The following is a 20302-nucleotide window of genomic DNA, read 5'->3' as shown; positions in this document are numbered from 1 at the left end:
TATATATATATATATATATAAAAAAAGCTTAGAAGCGATCCCCATCATTTTTCTACAGTATGTTGACACAGTAATTGTAACAGATTAAAAACACATCTACGTTTTTGCATAAACTGAAAGACTGGAAAGGAACTTACACACCTGCGCGCACACACACACACACGCACACACACATACACACTTGTGTACGCGCACACTCCCAGCCTAGCTACATGCACAGACACACAAAAGAAACAAAGAAAAACAAAACAAACAAACAAAAAAACAAACCCAAAACATTTTTTCCCCAAAGAAGTATATGCAGCATCCTTCTGGAGCAGCAGGTAGCTTCAGCAGGAGCCCGCCTGCCTGTCCTAGCTCTGTCTGCCCTGCGTTGCTGCAAGATGTGTGGCTGGGCTTTCTGCAGGGCTTGGGCCCCCCTCCCCCACTGGTGCTTGTCCCCAGCCAGCAGACACACCAGCTCAACGGACAAAGGTATTGGTCATTTCCCTGCTGCCTGAAGAGCATGATCCCTATGCTGATGTGTGATAAAGGGGGATCTGGAGGTGGGGAAGGCAGAATCCCCGGTGTGGTGACTTGGGAGCATTCCCGCTTGTGAGTGGTTTTGAGAGAGGACTTGGCACAGCTAGAAAGTCAAACTGAGGTGGAGGGTATGGTGCTAGCCTAATTTTTGAGGGACACGGGGTTATGACAATAACCACCACGTTCTGCTTTCAAAGTCTTTACTCCAGTTCTTCAAAGGTCTTGGAGGAGGAATAAATATTTGCATTACTCAAAGGGGAAAAAGAAAAAGGTTTTACATACTACAGCTCACAAGTATACACAACTGAGGGTGTAAGGCACAAATTTACATGTGGAAGAAAACAGGCTATTCACAGATATATTCCCACGAAAAACCCGTGTGATAAGACCATAATTTATGCATGGTAACAGCCGGCATATTAACTAGTTCACACTGTTTGAGGATTTTGTTTGCCGTCTCACATGCAAGGTGAAATGAGATGGCACATCACAAGCTGGTGCCTTCACAGAAAGTATTAGCTACTGACAAAGCCATGTTGATAGCAATGGTGCACAAATGTGCGGCTTTTAAGAGTTTCTCTTGCAGTTGCTTCAGAAGTTATGAACTTGTGGTATTTGTTTGCTGCTGTCTTAGGTCAGAGGCCCAGGCAGCTAATTAGCTGAGAGACTTAAATAGATATCCCCTTTTTTTTTCAGCTAATCAGGCAGTCCAGGCACAAAGTTCAGAATTCCAGCTCCAACTTAGATAACTCAGTGAATTTATTGGAAAAATAAAAGAGTTTTAATTACTCCAGTTAATGGGCTTCATGTTAAATACGTGTAAATTTCAAAGTACTTCTCTGAAGAGCTGCTCACAGGATGATGATATGCAGAAGTCATTTCCTTAGGAAAAAACAACCAAAAGTTGAACAATAAATAAGAGGAGTTACTCGCATTAACAGTCACGTGTTATTCACTAAAAGAGAAGGATAGCAGAAATCTATGACATAGTTCGCCCAACGCGGCATTTAACTGCTGTAACCAAATGGCTGTAACACTGATGGGCATCATTTCACAGTACCTGCACGTAGCAAACTTCTGCCATTGTTAAGTCAGAGTTAGCTTTATCAATGGATTTTTTTCCCTTTTTTTTTTAAAATTTTTAAATTTTTTATATTTTTTGTTTCTTTGCTTTTTTGTTTTGTGTTTGTTTTTGTGTGTTTTTTTTTTTTTAACTTGTTCAGTTTTGTAAGTATTTGTTTTGCTTTTCAGAGCACTGTCTCCCAGTTCAGGAATGCACTGTGCAGTTGGGGGTGGGGGGGTGAAATGTCACAGTCATCTTTCACCTGTGTGCTTTTGGCTCAATGTTTTATGATGAAGGGTTAGTCTTTTGAGCAAAGAACTGGCGGGTTGTGGGGGTGAGTCCTGCAATTGCAAACCTTCGACCATGTGTCATATGGCTCGGGTTTAAAAAAATATTCCACTTTTCCCAGAGAGCAGAAATCCAACACATCTTCAGCTTGCAACAACCATCTTCTCAGAGGAGTGAGTGATAACAGTTGCAGAACACTGGTTTTCAAGGGCAACCTCTGATTAATCGCCATCCTCCCCCCCCCCACCTCACTCTGATTATGTACACGCATCATTGGGCTTCATGGACGTGGAGAGCGGAGCAAAGGAAGGTTTGGGAGGTACATCTGGCTTTAGCGAGGGCGTGCGTTTCAACCCTGACCTTGTCAGCGAGTTGTAGGCGCTGAGACTCGGCTGCCGAGATACAGTCACAGCCTGTGCCTGAGCAGCATGGACTTGAATGGAGTCCACTCGCTGCGGGGCTGGTGGTGGGTTGTCACCCCGGCTGAAGCTCTGATTGCGGGAGAGGTGGGAGGAGTTAGAGGAGTTAGTGTTGTTTCTTTTGAGGGTCGATGTCTGGTGACTTCTTGTCAGTGAGTTTGTAGGATAGCTTCTCTTGTAGTCCACATTGTAGGCAGAAGAGTGCATCTCCAGACGTTTGCTCAGGCCACTTTGCGACAGTGAGGCGTTTGGGGGCCCAAGGGAAGCCTCTCGCTGGGGTACTTTTGGTGGCATGCTGTCAAGATTTTCCACCAGGTTAACCCCATGGCTGGGGCTTTTGCCACTGATAGTTTTATACTCAAGAGTGGCATTCTGGTCCTCCACAGACATCTGAGCCCCATCACTCATTTTCGGCTGGTCAACATACTCATGCTGGTAGCCCTGCTGGGCTATGGGCAGGACCACAACACTGGGAATGTGGCTAGGAGAAGCCCTGAGTGGCAGGTCAGTCGGGATCACGGGTGATGCCATTGGGGGGATATCTTTTGTGCAGGCGTTGATGAGGTTCTGATTTCTCTCCCATTCCCTGCTGCCACGGCTTGGCTTTCTCTTCTGTTGCAGGGTTGGGGTGGACTCAGGAGTTGGCAGGGCAGCAAGGTCCAGATGGTGCTGGTCAGCTTTGATTAGCATCTTGGCAGTGCTGCCTGGGGTAGCCAGCTTGCCATTGTGCATCAGAGGTGTGAGGATAGCTTCAGGCTTCGGCTCCTTGGATTGTGTGTCCCCAAAGAGGCCACTGAGCTTAGTCATGCTGCTCATGGAGCCACGGCGGGAGTGGGTCAGCTCCTTCTCCTTCCTCTGCATAGCAGCCACGTCTCTGCGGCGATGGTCACAGATGCAGTACACTATGATTCCTGAAAAGATGGCCCCCATGACAAAGGCAAGAATAACAGCAATGGCCAACAGGGTGACCGGCACCAGCTGATTGTGACCCTTCAGGTAACTCTCGCGAATCACTCCTGCAATAAACAGCACACAGCAATTAAACAAACTAAGGACAAGGAAATGCTACTTATCATTAACTACTTTGGTCAAAGGTATGCCTGTGTGGTTTGTCTGTGCTTTGCAATGTGATTTGCAATCATCTTGCCCAAATTTGGAGACATACTGTAACTGGCAGCTACATCTTTCTCATGTAGCCTTGGGCTTTGAATACAGTTGCCGCTGAAGATCATGAAGTTCGGGTGGGGAGAAAGAATCTGCCTGCAGGGTAAGTGTAATTGGTTTAAAATCCTGGCCCTGGGCAGATCACACTGACATGAGTGGGCCAGAGCCATTACCTCTTATCCTCCCACATGCTGCTCATTCCTCCCCCCATCCGATCTCTCCTTGTCTAACACCACCTTAGTTTTACTATAGTAAACTATTCACATTGAAAAACCTTTAAAAGGATGAGGGAAGACAGAAGGTCTACAAACATCAGAGAAGTGTATCCCACATTGTTTAAGGCTCCTTTCTCCACTCATCATTCTGTTATCTTTGTCATGTGTTTTAAAAGTCAGCATCACATGCCTGAGCTTTGGGAGGATGCTTAAGTAAGTACAAAAGATAGAGCACAGTGTTGAAATCTGTTGAGCCTGCTAAATGACTGTCCTTGCTGTTTTCATTTTAAAAGTGCTCTCTTGTTCTGAACACGAGTAGGTTGACCTCATGGCTGAAGCCTATGCTTTCTCATCTGAAAGCTCTGGCTCTGATGGCCTCATCTTGAAGTCTTGTGCAGTGGTCAGACGGCATTGTCAGACCTTACTTGGCCCTCCAAGAGCCTGCTGTCAGAGATGGCATCTTTGGCAAAGTGAGCCTCCTCCCACCTGAAGTCCCTAACACAGCAGTAATCAATACCCTGAGTTTCTGAATAAAGCAGTTTTTTTCTGACACAGTTGAGCAACAAGCCAGAGACACCAATGAAGCACAAGCACAGAGCCACTAGTTTCCTTTTTCCCATTTCTGGTTTTGTTCTTAGTGCTTAAGAAGAAGGAGCCACAGCCTGATAAAGAGCTGGAGGAACATCTCTTCCACCTTATTCTCCAGAGAGGGTCCCAGTACTGGGATATTAAAATCTCTACGTGCTCTAAGGAAATGTAATCCTTGTTCTTATTATGGGATAGAGAGTAAGACAGAAAATGTACCTCCTGAGACTCTCTGAAGATACACAAATGTCATGTCACAAATCAACTACTTCTAAAACACTGTCTGTGCATTTGGCAGAGAAGGTATCAACGGCCCAGAATTAGAACCTGATACAAAATACTCCTCAGCAAACTGTGTTAAAAGAGCACTCAAAAGCTGACATTATTTCACAGAAAGGTTCTGGCTAGATGAAGCATTGTTCCTATAGCATACATTTTTCTGTCTCCATTTAATTGTGGTGTTTAGATGGACAAAGGATATTTGCTTATATGATATGAACTTTCTACCTAAAAGCAAAACAGTTCTTGAAATCATAAGCCCCTGTTAGATCACAGCTGGCTGTCACAGGAATTGTTGTGCTGTGACAAAGGATGATGATTTCACAAGGAGAATAAATAGCAAAAGTGGAAGATCAGTTAACAGAATAAAGTCCTGCATTCATATAAATGCCTTAACAGTAAAAAGTAATGGGAGGAAACTGAATCTCAAAAAACAATATATAATTAGGGGCAATCGTCCATTTAACTGTTTCTAAAAGTACTCACTTTTAAAGGCCACCAGCTTTTTGAGAGGAAGATTTTTCTGTCCTTTGCCATCTCAACAAGCATCAGTAGCACCTAGCTCTGTTATTTATATCCACAGACAAAATTGCTGTATACAGACCGGAAGTGCAGTCAGCACTAAACACATTTCGCTACAAAGGTGTTGGTCTGGTGTGGACCTTCGCCTGCTGATATTTATATGCTGTACTCTGCAGCATTCTGAGATCAAATTTCTTTACACCTGTAAAGCTGACTGTAGTCATTAACTGGAGAATCAGAAACAGACTCTTAAATTGGTGGGCAGGATGGTCAGGGAAGTGTTAAGTCTTATCCAGAAATGCATTGCTGGGTGTGAAGCTAAGAAAGGCTTCAGTTTAAAAAACTGTAATGTCATGGACACCTTCTATGCACATTCAGAACAAGAGGACACAGCCTCAGGCTGCGCCAGGGGAGATTTAGGCTTGAGGTAAGGAGAAAGTTCTTCACTGAGAGAGTCATTGGACACTGGAATGGGCTGCCCGAGGAGGTGGTGGAGTCGCCGTCCCTGGGGCAGTTCAAGGCAAGGTTGGATGTGGCACTTGGTGCCATGGTCTAGCCTCGAGCTCTGTGGTAAAGGGTTGGACTTGATGATCTGTGAGGTCTCTTCCAACCCTGATGATACTGTGATACTGTGATACTTCCTAAAAGATATGCTCTCTTGAGCAATAAGACTAAAAATACCTGCTCATTGCTTACCTAAAGGTTAAAATGCCCACAGTGAAGGCCAGCAGAAAGAGGAAAGCCGTGCCTTTCTAACTTAATATCCTTTTATATATGGGCCTGGGGAGAAGAGGCTGGGCTGCAGCCCTGCAGAAAAGAAGCTGGTGGTTTTGGTTGATGGTGAGCTCAATACAAGTCAACAACATGCTCTGATGGCCTAACTGTCAGCTGTACTAAAATATGAGAATGTGTCCAAGGGAGGGCAACAAAGGTGATGAACGAATCCAGAACATGACTGATGAAGTGTGGCTGAAGATACTTGGTTTGTTCAACTTAGAGAAATGGAAACTTCATTACTATCTAAAATCTCCTTGTGATGAGAAGTGGACAGGAAGGTGCTGACCTCTCTCTCACTGACAGGACATAGTGCCCATGCCTGACATTTCCTACCTGCTAAGTGAGTTTATTCTACACACTCAGCCTTCTGCTTTAGGCCAAGTCCTCCTCTGTAAATGAAAAATGCCTTTAAGCACAAATCTGCATCACTGCATATGGAAACAGTATGAAATATTCAGTTTTACATTACCAACGGATATTGAATCATTACGACCCGTGTTATGGTATTACCACAAAGCTCAGACTGAGTGACCATGTGTGCTCAGCAAAGGGGTAGCTGAAATGAATCTACTCATGCCGCAGGTGTTTTATGGGCAGAAATTTATGAAGGTCTTAAAACAGTTAGTTCCTCTTGAACTCAAACCTTCCTAATGTTTATTATGTTTTTATACTGCCATTAAGGGATATTTAACGTTAGTGGCTTTGCTCCAGGCAATGAATCTTCTCTGGATACACTGTCAGGCTAAGGACATAATTTATTTTTTATCATGGACAACATCCATGTGACCTGAGCTACTCCAACAACCCCAAAAGCTTTAACTTAAATAAGATGGGCAAGATTTATCCCTGTATTCATGTTTATGGCATCCATACAAGTAAGTATGAGGAATATTCAGCTTCTTGTCAGGACCACAAAGGAGGAAAACTGAATACAAAATAGGCTGACAATTGCAGTCACTGTCAACCAATATCTTAAGCCCCTAGCACCATGAGTAACTGCCGTCACAAACTGGGATGAAGAAGCAAATGTGATGCCAACTATGGCCCCAGAACAAGCAAATATATAGGAGAGGATCCGTGACACTTTACAAACTGCATTGCGTGTGCTTTTACAGATCATGCAGTTCTTAAAGACCAACACAGTCCCCAAGGCCCAGTCCAGGATTACTCATTAGCACTTATAATTCAAAGAATTAAAATAAATGGAGAAACTAATCAGAAAAATGTAGGGCCCATATTTTTGAAACTCAGTTAAAACAGTCAGACTCCAACCTTTGAAGAATTACCTCCTGTTGAAAAGCCTTATAGTTACATATTCTCTGACATCTATCTAAGACCTTATGTACCAGAAAACTGATTGGGCTAGCTGCATAAAATAGTATGGAATCAGACTGTAAAGCATGATTGCTATAAACATCACAATAGCATTTTAATCTTATATTTAATAATATAACAATTATTCTAAGATGAATATTTTTACTTTTAAAATGCTATGTCTAGCACTTTGCAGTAGGTTCTTTCCCAATAGCAAAACACATTGCTTGTTTCATTTTATGAGCTCTGAACTCTTCATCCACAATATTGGCTGTTTTCTGTAGTACATGGAGGTGTATCACTATGGATAATAACCAGCTACTCTTTGGACTGGGATACTGTTAGCAGAACTACTTGTATTGGCACTATACTTCACAGAGGTTTGGTGAAAAATAGTATTAAAATTGAAAAAAACTTCAAAGATATAAATGAGATTAAATATTTGCACTTTGAAAGACCAGACATTACGTGTTACTAATGCCACAAACATGCTGGCACTTATCTACCTCCCTGAAGCCTTCTAAGCTCTGCATTTTGCAAATCACAACTAGGTTTATGACTTCAGAGTCTTCCCACATGTGATGATTATTTCTGGCTGTTAAAAGGAGCTAGGCTAGTTACCTGATATCCTCCACTTTTCATGTCCATTCTGATTCCCACAGAAAACCTGATCCTTCCTCCTCTACTAACTTTCTGTAATTTCATCCCATGTCCTTTTGTCTGCATCTCCTAACAGCACCATTCATTTTCTCAGTCAGTATGTCCTGTACTGTAATAGTCTGGAACATGCAAAATCACCTCTTCTTACTTATCTAATGAGAGAGAAGACCTGATATGGTACTGTATTATTCTGCTATACATAATTAATTCTTTCTTCTAGAAGAGCTTGTAGGTAAGGTACAGAGTTGTCTTGTCTGTCTGGTCGGTTAAGAGGATGTGAAGAAAAAATGTTTCCGAACCTTCAAAGTGTTTCAATTCTGAAATGCGCTAGTGCTTGGATAAATCACATGAGCACAGCACTGAGCTTGTTCTCTGAAAGTAGATGGGAAAAAGTCAATAAGACACTAAATTTTATATTTTTTCTGATGTTCTGGAACTGGTGAGAAGCAGACTTGTTAAACGTCTCTGGGTGAAAACAAGGGAGAAAAGACCAGAGGTGATATAATAATGTAGATCTACTGTATACTAGGTTATTGTAAGCAGAAAGGGATGAGACATTTTCTTTTCACCATTTAACTCAATTATTCAAGGATTAGAGTCATATATCTGCTTAAAAACAAGTTAAAAAGCAAGATATACACACTGCTGAATTTATTATGCTAGGAAAACATCAAAGAAGATGTTCTGGACTCGTTTTGATCCCAGTTCTAACAGAAAAGAACTTCCAAGTGCAGCAATGTAATTAGGATGAAATAATCACACCAAAAAATATAGAGTTCCTCATTCTAAGGAACACGTGGCATGAGCCAAATAAGAGTAATGAGTATCAGGACAATAAACATCAATAAAAAAGACTGATGAGGAAAGACATGGAGTAGGAAGCATCTACTCCTTTCCCTGCTTCACTTTTCAGGAAATATCTCCACACTGATCTGTAATCAGAAATGCAATGAAGTCAGAGAAAAGAGGTAAAAGCAGTTAGGTAATGTAGGTATTTTCAAATTGTCTCCAGGATTTTATTCCTAGCTGCTTAAGGACCTAGGGAAAGCAATATCTAGACACTGTATACTATACTGGAGAACACTGAAGGAAGTATGAGTGTGAAAAGCTCCTGAAAAAGGACATGTGTTTAACCCGCCTTTGAGATGAGCCAAAGTGAGGACCTCACAAAAGACAGATCTGTCAGTGCAATGTTTAGAATATGAATGACACAACAATAAGTGATTAAATGATCAATCTTATGAGGTTTTACCCAAAAGATGACAAAGTAATTAGTTAAAAAAAAAAAAAAAAAAAGCCAAGGCAAATTTACAAAGAATAAATTACATTAAATCAGACAAACAGCCTTTCTTGACAGGATCAATGGCTTACCTCCTTGTGGCAAAACATTAAACATGATAACCTTTGACTTCTGTGAGGTCTTTGACTTATTTTCTCAGAAGCAAATAAAAGTAGAGCTAAAACTTGATGAAAAGCCACTGCTGAAAAGTAATGATCAGAATTCTACCTGGAAAAATATCTGAAGATGTCTATCTCAGGAGAACAGCAATTAAGAAGCATCTGCAGAAAGAAGACCTCAAGTCCAGAGGGTCAGCAAAAGATCTGTGTCCTTTTAGCATGTACAGTATAACAAGAAACATCCTGTGATGAAGCCTAAATTTGTCTCACCTATGATCAGGGACACAGATGGCAGAACATCACAAAGAGCCCCACTGTCACATTTCTCTAAGTTTAGGTTCTGGTGTATGCATAGTGAGCACAAATTACAATTCCAGCTTATAACCTTTACAACTGCTTGATGAATGAAAACCAAGAGCTAACAGCTTCCCAGTTTGAACAGCACAATGTGAGGCTGCGATGGTGACACAAGAGTTTGGAAGCTGCCTTCTTTCACAACACAGCTGAAGTTAGTGAGAATAACTCATGAGGCAGAAAGCAACACCTAGTCCTGTAAGGTGAAGTTCTTGTGCATGATAACCTAATTTGTCACCAAAGACACTTTTCAGTTTGAGTACTACAGTTGCCTGTAGTGCAGGAACAATGACACCTTTCTCTCGGAAATAATTTCTGGCTGTAAGAGTTGTACCCCAGACAACAAGATGACCACAGGCCATGCACACCAAGTACACTCTATGATCACCTCTGCAGGAAGCCAGATTTCTGAGGCTGCCTGCAACAGACGGTAAAGTGATAACCCACAAGTGTGGCACACATGAACATGAAACACAGAAGTAGGAAATGAAGACTGATGTTTTGCGAGGGAAGTGATGGAATAACTATCAGGGAATAAGGTAATTACTTGGGTCTAGATCACATATACACAGCAGTCAGGGAATGAGTGTCATTGCTGTCTTAAAGTTCACCTGTCTAGCTAAATGTGAACGAGCTCACTTCCATCTCCAACACCTATAAAATCACTTGAGACTTCCCACAAAACAAGTAATTGTTCCAGAAAGGCAGAACAATTTCTTTACTATTATTAAGGGAAAAACCTTGCAGTTAACTTCCTTCATGCGTCTGATGTACATCTACCTCTGCTTAGACTTGCAAGATACACTGGTATAGAAATCATTGTGAATGGAGATGTTTATGGGCTCCAGAGTTATCTTTTTAAAATACCACTCAATAGGTTTTCAACATGTGTTTCCAGGTGTTAGAACTGTGTTTACAGGCAGTCTCACACTGTTAAAGGATTACTTTAGCCTGGAAATTCCCCACAGGAATTAGCAAGCTCTCTTCCTCCTATTTAACCAGGAAAATGGATAAAACAAAAGAAAACGGGTTAATTTACACCGGACACTCAGGTTTAAAATGATAGCAAATCCAGGAATGACTAGAGTCTAACATGCATTTCTGAGATCTTATGTCACTTTTTTCTTGAAGAAATAATTTCAAGGTTTGACACAAACCAACCACGTCATGAACCCAACGTTTTGATGTTTGCAACTCTTTTGTTGAAAACAGTAAGTAAGCTTTTCCCTTCGTATTCCTTCTGGCTGCAAGGACATGTTCTGCTGACCCAGTGCTACTCTACCCAGAATCCATTTTTCTGGACTCTTTGTGTCACCTGCTAGAAAAAAAAAAGCCCAAACATTCATAGTTGGAAAATGTTTGCTTTCGTTTGTTTCCCCTCCTCCCCCCTTACAATAAAGCTGTAATGTTGTTTGCAAAGGTCTACAACTGTAAGCTTTGTGTGACTGAGAAGAGTAGCCCAATCACCCTCAGATTTCACCTAGCAGCTCTCAAAGCCAGCTGCCCAAGCTAGCAATTTGAGATATCCAGCAAACAAGAAGGGGATGCATGCCCTTGAAGAGAAGAATTCATTTGGTAATGAAAAAAGTCTTAAGGTACAAGAGGCTTGGTGATCACTGAAGGTGTGAAGAGAAAACTCAGAACTATGAAAAGATATATAACATGACTGAAGTAACACACAACAAAGCCTTGAAAAAATTCTGAATGATCAGATCAGCCATCATGGTCTCAGACCAGATTTTCTGGCCCTCAATCAAACCTATTTCAGAAACAATCCCTCCAGGATAGGTTCATCTCTTGATCTCTAAGTGTGGTTTTATCTCTGCTTTCAAGTGGTCCAAATCATATCACTTCCCTCCACTTTTGATGAATAACAGTCAGCAGCACTCTCTATAGAAACAAAAAAGGTAGTTTTGCTCTCAAGTTGAAGATGGAGAACTTCCATTTTTTTATGTTTTTCCAAGCTAGACAAGAAAGAAAAGTGAGAGAAGAACTCTATCATGTCCATCTGAGATAACCCATGAATCTTTAAGTTACATCTTCAGAACATATTTTAATTACCTATTTTAGTTCAGTTATGAACTTATAACCCAATGTTTTCACATCCTGTGGTGGCCACACAGAATCTACAAAATGGCCAACACTTTTCTGACAAGGATTATTACAGATGAAAAATATGAGATCTGAACCTGCGACCTAAAAAAAGGCTGAAATAGATATTTTTTACTTGCATTACTTCTAAGAAGTCTCTCTGTACACAAATCAGTTTATTAAGTTTGCAGGTATAGGAGATGATTTGAGATATACACCCTCCTGGATCTATAATATATTGATGGAAATCACTACAGTCCTGAAGCCAGCCTGGTTTTATTTATCCCAGTGGCTAGGCTTAAGGCAAGCTCTCGCACTATAAAGTGCTTGACAACCTCTCCCACCTGGTAGGTGGTATGCAGTGGCTGATCATTTTGAACTTTCCTAATTTCAATACCTTCCTCCAGCTCTCATGCTTTCCCAGGGAGTTTTAGATGCCTCTGTGTGATGGGGAATAAGCAGTTTGAGTAGTCCTTTAAAAAAGTAAATCATAGGCATTCACAGTAGTTAAAACAAGATGCATAAAAACAAAATGTCAAGGAAAATTAATTCTTTTGTAGCTTGTCTCAGCAGAGGCAAACTTTATGCTGCTTTGCATCTTAAAACACAAGTTTTCCTTTAAAGTCTGCTGTATTTCCTCTGATGACGCAAAAAAAAGCTCAGTGCACATTCTGGGACATCTCTACTACGCCTGGGATGAGTTTAAACATATCCAGCTGCTCTTTATTACTTTACTTCAGGGGAATTTTCACAGCTGGGTTAAACCAGGTTTACATATGTTTGGCTGAATATGCATGATTTCAGGGCTCCAGAGAAGTTGATGTAGCCTGAAAAGTGAATCTCTCATCTTCACAGTTCCCATTTCACTGCATGGAACTACTCTGATGGCAGAGAACAAATACTGTACTTTTTTTTTTTTTTTTTTCTTTCTTTCCCCCTCTTTTCCTTTCCTGCTATGGGCATTATGTATTCTGGGCAGCCCAGTGCCTTTCTGGAAGCAGTTTCTATGAACAGTGTCAAGGAAAGAGAAGCTGTCACTGAGAAATTCCGTGGCTTTTCCTCTCTTTTATTACAGCCTGTTTTGAACTATGGCCTTTTGGCACAAAAGGGAAAAGTGAAGTTTGCTGAATGTCAACATAAGCAGCTCTGCTTAGCAGGATGAAGCTCAAAGCAGATAAAAGCAAAAAAATGTTTCCTCATCACTGCTGAACTTCTATAAAAGACCAAAAAATGGACATGCTAGTTTTGAGTTACTAATGCAATTGAAACACATCAGAGCCAAACTAACAAAGGAGCCACTTATTAGACATCCAAGACATTTGAGACTGCACCCTATATATTCTGGCCCCTGGGAACAATTATTAAACTGCTGAACATGTGACCACACCAACAGTGTTTACTAATTCACACAGACTGTATTCCTTAGGGATAGTCCTTCTGCCCACAGCTGGGTTGCTTTTGTATGGGCTGGACCTCATGTTAGGTCTGCTCTTACACAAAGGAGGGATGAATAAACCTCCTGTCATTAAAACAACTGTATATGTTGTGTCAGGAAGCAAACACTGTGGACTTAACTCTTCATTTTTCCTACTCTTATGAATGCTGCAGGTGTAGTCATAGTCAGGACTTGAGAATTAAGATGCCCTCAGTGATCAGTAAATCACAAGACTGTTTTTTCTAGAAATATTTGCAGGGCTGGTGCGATAGGAAAAAAAAACTCAGAACATATCTGATGCTAGGTGTATAATTTCCCTCTGTACTGCAGTGCCATAGCCTCATCTGCTTTTGAATACATCAAGTGCCTAAGGAATTGCAATGAGTTTGAAACACTGGCCGTAACAGACAGTGAGAATAATTTTACCACTACCTCTTTTTCTCTGTGTCACTGCTCTTCCTTCTTTCCTCTCAGCTACATTCATTTGAATTCACAGTATTTCCAGTAATGCAAGAATAGTTACCCCATCTACATCCCAAGGTAAAAGGATTTCCCTGTTGGACTTTGTGTGTTCATGGTGCTATGATCTCCCTCTATCTTCATTTTCTGCCTTCAGTGGTGGTTTCTTTCATGCATTCTTCTGTCAAATTTTTATTTCTCTGTACTTTTTAACCTAACTTTTTCTTATCACCTCCACAAGTTGCATGTATATGTACACTTTGAAGCCATAACTTCCTTGATGTCTCCTAACACATTCAGAGATTATTATGGACAGTTTGGTTCCTTGGATGAGGTGAACTTCTAGTTTTATCACAGAGGACATAGTTTGTCACGCAGGTACTGCTTGCACCAGCTCCAAGAAAGCTGCCCTGGGGCCAGCCACAATCTAACCACAGCAGTGTGTGCAAACCAGTGTTTTCTCCAACACACATTCAAAGCCCATGCAGTTACCAGGCAGACTTGACTGTGTACTTACATCTCTCAGCACAGTTTCTGCAATGCAACATTCCCAGACTTTCACTCGGTTCTGGTGTTGGATCAAATATCTACTTTCTGGATCTACTTGTAGTGTCTATTTATCTCTTGCTCACGCTCTTTCTTTAAGTCAGTATTTTCTAACGCTGCAGGCAAAAGTAGGTAGCTTGCACAGCTAGTTAATCAACGTGAAAACAGGTGCCATAACAAGGAACATGACTGGCTTTTTTGTATCTGTAGACTAGCTCTCAAGATATGTTTACTGATCTACAGATGCACAAACTTGCACAGGATAAGTTAAAGTCTCATTTTTCTCCTAGCATTTGGACCCCAAGATTTTTTATCACAATCTCTTTTCTTTCAGTGATACATATTTATTCTCTCTCTGCCTTTCTAAACACAATATAGGTGAGACTAAACCTTTCAGAGAAGGACAGCTGATGTTATCAAGTTGTCTTGCTATGAGCAAGTGGAGATAAACTGTATTGTCTTTCCAGGTCTCAATGCTGAGTATATGAACGTAGCTGCTGATTTGATATTAGTAATTTAGTTCCATGAGTGAGTAAGAACTGCACACTGAGATATACAAATCCCCCTGGGTACAGAAAATTAATTGGTCTTATTGGACGAGTGCCTCAGGGCATTGCCTGTAGCTTGGTCATATTTAGACGGAAAGCATATAAAGTGCTGCAGGACTGTAAGACCTTTTTAAGACACTGAATGGAGACTTGTGTTTTGTAGAGATAAAGCTGAATGCTATCTGGAAAAAAAGAGCAGTGCTCTTTATGTTCTTCATTGTGAGCCGTGATTGCCCAAACCTCTCTGCAGGCTCTATGGTGAATGCAAGAGGCTCAGTGGGGAGAGCAGGCAGAAGAAGGGACAGAGGGCACTCCAGATCTGTGTTGTCCTTTGAATCTCTGATTGGGATTCATTCAGCAAAGAATACACATGGAGAATTGTTGAACAGTTTGATGGGAGCTATAGGCTGGTGTCAGGAATTGAATTTCTCCAATTCTGACCACAGGCTAAAAGAAACTACCAGTGGCCTTTTCTGTGACACATGGTGGAACCACTTCTGTTTGCTTCTTTAAAAACAAGCAGTATTTACCTAGTCTCTGTCTCACACACCCTACTTGCTTCCAAAGAGAAACACAGTATAATTTTCTGATTTAAAGAATAAGGAAACACCTGGAAAATAGGTGCTTTTCAAAATACTTTCAGAATGACTTTAATGAAGGCTTTGGTGTGCTGCTGTTCAGGGGATATTTCTGTGCACACTGAAATTCCTTGCCTGTTTGTGTTAAGTAATCACAGATATTTCAGGCTCTCCAAAAAACCCCTCTGTTTCTTCCTCCGTGAACGTATATAGTAAGTTACAGTAGCTTTGTAGAACTTAAAAAATGTGCCTGATGCCCATCCCCCCATCCTCCCCCCCCCCCCTTTTTTTTTTTTTTTTAAACAGCTGTTCTTTTCTTTTCCAGCACAATTGTGGGCAAGATGGGAAGGAGCATGGACAAGACTGCACATTATTGACAGCATGCAGCTGGTGTTATTTTCTATTAAAAAAAATCTCAGGCATATGAAAGAACTGTCTAGCTTATGTGAAGTCACAATAATGTTGTTACAACTTCATCTGAGATTTTATTTCACAGAGATGGCAATCTTTGCTGACGGTGGGACAAATACAGTTTAATATCCAGGGCTAATCACTTAAGTACAAGTGGCAGGCTGGAACTGGTCTGGGGGGACCCTCTCTTCCAGAGTATTACAAGTATTTTTTCTCAGCCAACACAAAATAGGTGATGAATGCACTATGAGACATCTCCAAATGTTTGCTGTATTGTACAGTTGTGCCAGAAATGCCTCTTAATGCTTCCTGATCAACTTCTCTACAAACTGTTCTAATGCCAGTGGAGATGTTAGAATCTGCTTCAGCAGGGACTGTGGCCCAGCTGTCAGACTATCAGCTGGTGGTTAAAGTGCTTATCAGTCACAACAGCAATGCCCAATGACACAGAGTTGTCTTTGTATTCCATTGTCTGACTGTGACAAGTCTTTTCTGGGTATGAGGGACTGAGGGTTTTTTCAAACTTGCAGTCTGGCCAGTAGGAGCTCCTTTCACCTCATGGGGATGTCAGGATGCACCTTTCAGCTATAATGGCACATTTGGGCTATCTGCTCTGAAACTTCTCAATAAAATGCTCTTAAGGCTCTTCCTTTTTTTTTTTTTTTTTTTTTTAATTTTCTCCTATCCTCTTTCTTAGCTATTGGCACAGAGGCACAGAACATCTTAGAACACATGATTCCAACCTAGCAAAAGTCACAGCAACAGTAATCAGATACCAGAGACTATAGTGTCTCACTAAACGACTATTAAAGAGCTTTGGCTTATGCTTGCCTTAACACCTGACTACACTACGGATATTCACAGAAACAATTACTTTCCTAATGTGACAACATTTCTTATCTGTATTTAATGTTCAATAAAATTAACCTGGCAAAATCTAAATTATGCCCTCTCTAGACTTTTCCTTTTTTTTTTTAATTAGCTGCATGCTGTTAATCAGTAAGCACCAGCCCACCCTGACATAAAAAATTAAGATCACCTTTTTTTACAGCCTTAAACAGAACTAAGGAAAAAAAAAAAAAGGAAGAGAGTCAGTCAGAGTTCTCCCTACATATTGAAAGGGATTCTGATACCATTCACTAAAAGGTTATCTACATGTGAAGAATGTAGGTAGTGTTTTATACTGAGACATTTAATTAAACAGTTCACAGTCCAGAGATTATATTAAAAGTGCTCTGAACCAGAACTGTCAATGTTTAGGTCATTGTAAAATTACTACAGGACATCTTACCTATTAATTAATATAATTATTGAAACTAGGCACATCCTATATGAGAAAAATGAATTATTCAAACATCTTTAACAGCATATTGACATTTTACTTGTGCACTGGCATTAACACCAAAAGGTGTTTTAAGTGTCTTTCAGCTACAAGATTTTCTGCTCTTAAACTCCTTCAAATTCCAAAGTGGTTTAAGAAATCTCTTACTTAAAGGACTAGGCTGCCCTCCCAGTTCAGCATCTTCTATGCAATAGTCTCCCTATACTCAATATAAAAGCCACAAACATGAAAATGGGTGTTCCTTAACACTGTGTCCACCAATTATGGTTTGCTGTTTCCAGATAGAGTAGTGGCCCTGTGGTGGCAGCATGCCCTACAGCGAATTCTCAGGTCTTGATAAATATGTCAGTGCTACAAGGGTCAAACAAGAGCACAAGGCAGTCTGTGTTCCTCCACCGAGCTGTTCTCACCGGGTGACTATGGATGAATGCAGCCAGGGATCCAGTCCTACACACAATAGCTCTAATGCCCTAAACCCTGAGCAGCTGCCTTGACAAATTAGACATGGCCTCTTTTATTGAAAAAGCAGATCAAGGTCCCGGGGCAATGACAGTTTTTCCCTGTTTTAGTAAGACAAGCTTCTACTGCTCATTGCAGCTTGGAAATGGATAGTCTGACTCTCAATCTACGCAGGCGGACAAATACAGGTCAAGGATACCTGCTGTTTCCCCCAGCCACATTTGACATTTGATGAGCTCTCTTTTAAACTTTACTCTTCTTTTATCTGTAGGATCCAGTAATTTGGGGACAGAAAAGCTCTGGTGATAGTTTTCATAACCAAGGGCTGCACACTGATACAACCTCTTCTATTACCAATACTGTCTTATTTTGGCTACTAAATAGAAAATTACTTTCATTTCTAATACTTTCTATTCACAGTTTTTTTAATGCTACCTAAGTTTGAAATCCACAGTGTTTGTGAAACACAGAAACATTTTGATTTCTGAAAATGTTAAGTTCATGCCAGTGCGGGAGTAGAGGCATTTCTTTATGAGTGGCATAGGCACTTGGTGTGTATTGGAATACTCCTCCTCCATTATTTTGATTCCCTCATCCTTGCCTATCTTTTTCAGTGAAAACTGTTCCTCTTCTTACACTTCCAGAAGGTTACTACAGAAAATCTGTGACTAAACAGACAGGAACTTTATGACACAAGGTTTGAAATGAAGATTTATTCACAGAGAAGGCACATTAAATCACTGCCCTATATTCTATTGCAAGCCCCATGTTTGATTAATACTGGCTTAAGGACGTGGCCCTGCCTGGAGACTTTTGTTTCTGTCATCTTTTCTGCATGCCTTGTGTCCCCTACATCTCTTCACTCTTGTTCTCAAAGAAACTTACAAAAACAAGTTTGAAGAAGATCCTTTGTCAGAAACATCCTTCCAGCATTCTTCTTTCATCAATTTTATACAAAATTTCCATTTTATTAATTAGCATCTAATTTTCTGCTGCCGCTGTCTGAACTTGAGGATGCAATCTGAGATGATTAGCTGTCTTTAGCCCCAGGAGCAGACAGCTCATACACGCAAGGCAGAAGAGAGGAAGAATCAGTGTCATTCCTCTGGACACGCCTGGTGTATTCCCTTAATCCTGACTGCACAGCCCTTTGGTGCATGTCATAGGACACCAGGGACTCTGGTGTGATGCGGTCATCAACCTTCTGGCACATTTGCTTGTTATTAGCTCAGAATGGTGACACAGGTATCTGTCCCTTAAAAACTCTGCTGAGAACTTTGGTTCCATTTAACTGATAACAGTGGTTATCTGATATGGAGCTAAAATGGTGCTCCACAGCAGGTGTGTCATCATTAGTCTCTGATACATTTGGTTCCTAGCTCATTAGAGGAGCTTTATGCAAATACATGAATGTTTATCTGTTTATTTTGTTATTTTTTTAAAGACCTTTTTTTCTCTATTTGACCCAAGCACCTAGTATATATTGCAAACACAAATAAGCCCTTTTCTAGAAAGGTATATTTACAGTAAGCCAATGCTAATTTACACAAGAACATTTCAGGAAAAAGATCTACAGGGCTTTGTTTAGCATAGACTCATCCAACCAAATCTTGAAATCTTAATGGGAAAAGTAAGTAGGTTTTAATATAGATACAGATCTGTAAAACTTTAAATGGACTAAATCCCATGTCATCTCATATTGTGAGGTGAAATCTCTTTGTGAGGCACTACAGCTCCAAGTAACCACACCTCTCACTTCAAATCTCAGCCAAATGCTAAAGAACCATAGACAGAATCAGGGCAAACTCTTTACTCCCTTTCTCACAGCACTCTTCTACTAGACTGTGGGCAAAAGACTTCAAATATATAGTAAGTGAAAGATCTGGTTTTATTCCATCTTCATTGTTTCCTCAGCACTTGAAACTTAATGAACTGCAAAGTACTTGCAATCTGCTTTATGTTTGTACATAAGGTGGTTTTGAGACATGGGAAAGAATAGCAATGCTTGTGTTGTTTCCTCCCAGGCACACGTGCTTTGAGTTTTTATCTCTTTCCAATCCAGCCAAGACTGACTACGGTGCCACTTCTTCTCCCATTAGCCTAACAATTTTTTTAGGATTAATCAGTTCTTTTCAAGAGTGCCAGGATGATGACACTGATCACATACAGAGTATTTATTTCACCTTGAAAAATCCGAGTCTTCCCTCTCGAACCTGCAAACACTGACTCAAAAGATAAGTTTTGACAAATCTGGTGTCACTTTGAATCCTCTTCTGAGTTATTACAAAATACCAGCAAGATTAAAATAACTTCTCCCTGCTTCCTCTGATAAAAGACATTTTGAATCCTCTAGATCCTTGAATGTATTAGCATATAACAATATCTTTTGTGTGAAAACATACTCTGTGAATATACTTTCTGGTGTAAAACTCAGCCCTCCCATGATGAATACAGGTTAATTTATGCAAAAAAAGGTGTAAGAAGCTTTTTCTTTTCCCTTTTGTTTCATGTCTGCTCATAAAGTATCTTGTGAAATCAGCATTTCTTTATCCTAACTGTACCTGAAGTTTCCTATAATTCTGTCTCACTGCAGTAGAATCTGCCTGAACATTTGCAGAATTTCTGGAGTCAAGCATTGTCAGCTCTTAGCAAATCTTTCAAGCAGCAATATTCACAGTAAACTATAGCAACACTGCCACTTATGCACAATACAAAATACATTCTGGAGTTAGTTTTTGAAATGAACAGTCCTTGGATTCCTCAGTAGCAGTTCTCAGAATCACCAACAGCACATTCCTCTCCAAAGAGAGAATTTGAGTATTCCTAGTGATGCTCAATTCTGTATCATAGGAAAACTGCAGTTATTAATAATT

At 40.5% G+C, this 20302-nt stretch overlaps 1 protein-coding gene across 8 annotated transcripts in view; it reads right to left on the bottom strand.

Annotated features, from left to right (window-relative positions):
• The window catches only part of SEMA6A (semaphorin 6A), a 134131-nt gene that overhangs the window by 16519 nt on the left and 97310 nt on the right, over positions 1-20302 (bottom strand). For 5 of the 8 annotated variants that reach the window (XM_064140809.1, XM_064140812.1, XM_064140810.1 and 2 more), the window contains one exon: positions 706-3308. The exons of 1 other annotated variant lie outside the window; for it this stretch is intronic. In XM_064140809.1, the coding sequence (XP_063996879.1) occupies positions 2131-3308 (1178 nt within the window). In that variant the 3' untranslated portion in view covers positions 706-2130. Of the gene's footprint in view, positions 1-705; positions 3309-19917; positions 20269-20302 lie in introns of those variants that run through there. 2 more of the 8 variants (XM_064140817.1, XM_064140814.1) reach the window with 2 other exon arrangements.

This window comes from Pogoniulus pusillus, chromosome Z, assembly GCF_015220805.1.
Source record: "Pogoniulus pusillus isolate bPogPus1 chromosome Z, bPogPus1.pri, whole genome shotgun sequence".
NCBI lineage: Eukaryota > Metazoa > Chordata > Aves > Piciformes > Lybiidae > Pogoniulus > Pogoniulus pusillus.
The sequence above is the reverse complement of the archived record's forward strand: the minus strand, read 5'-3'. Positions and strand labels throughout refer to the sequence as shown.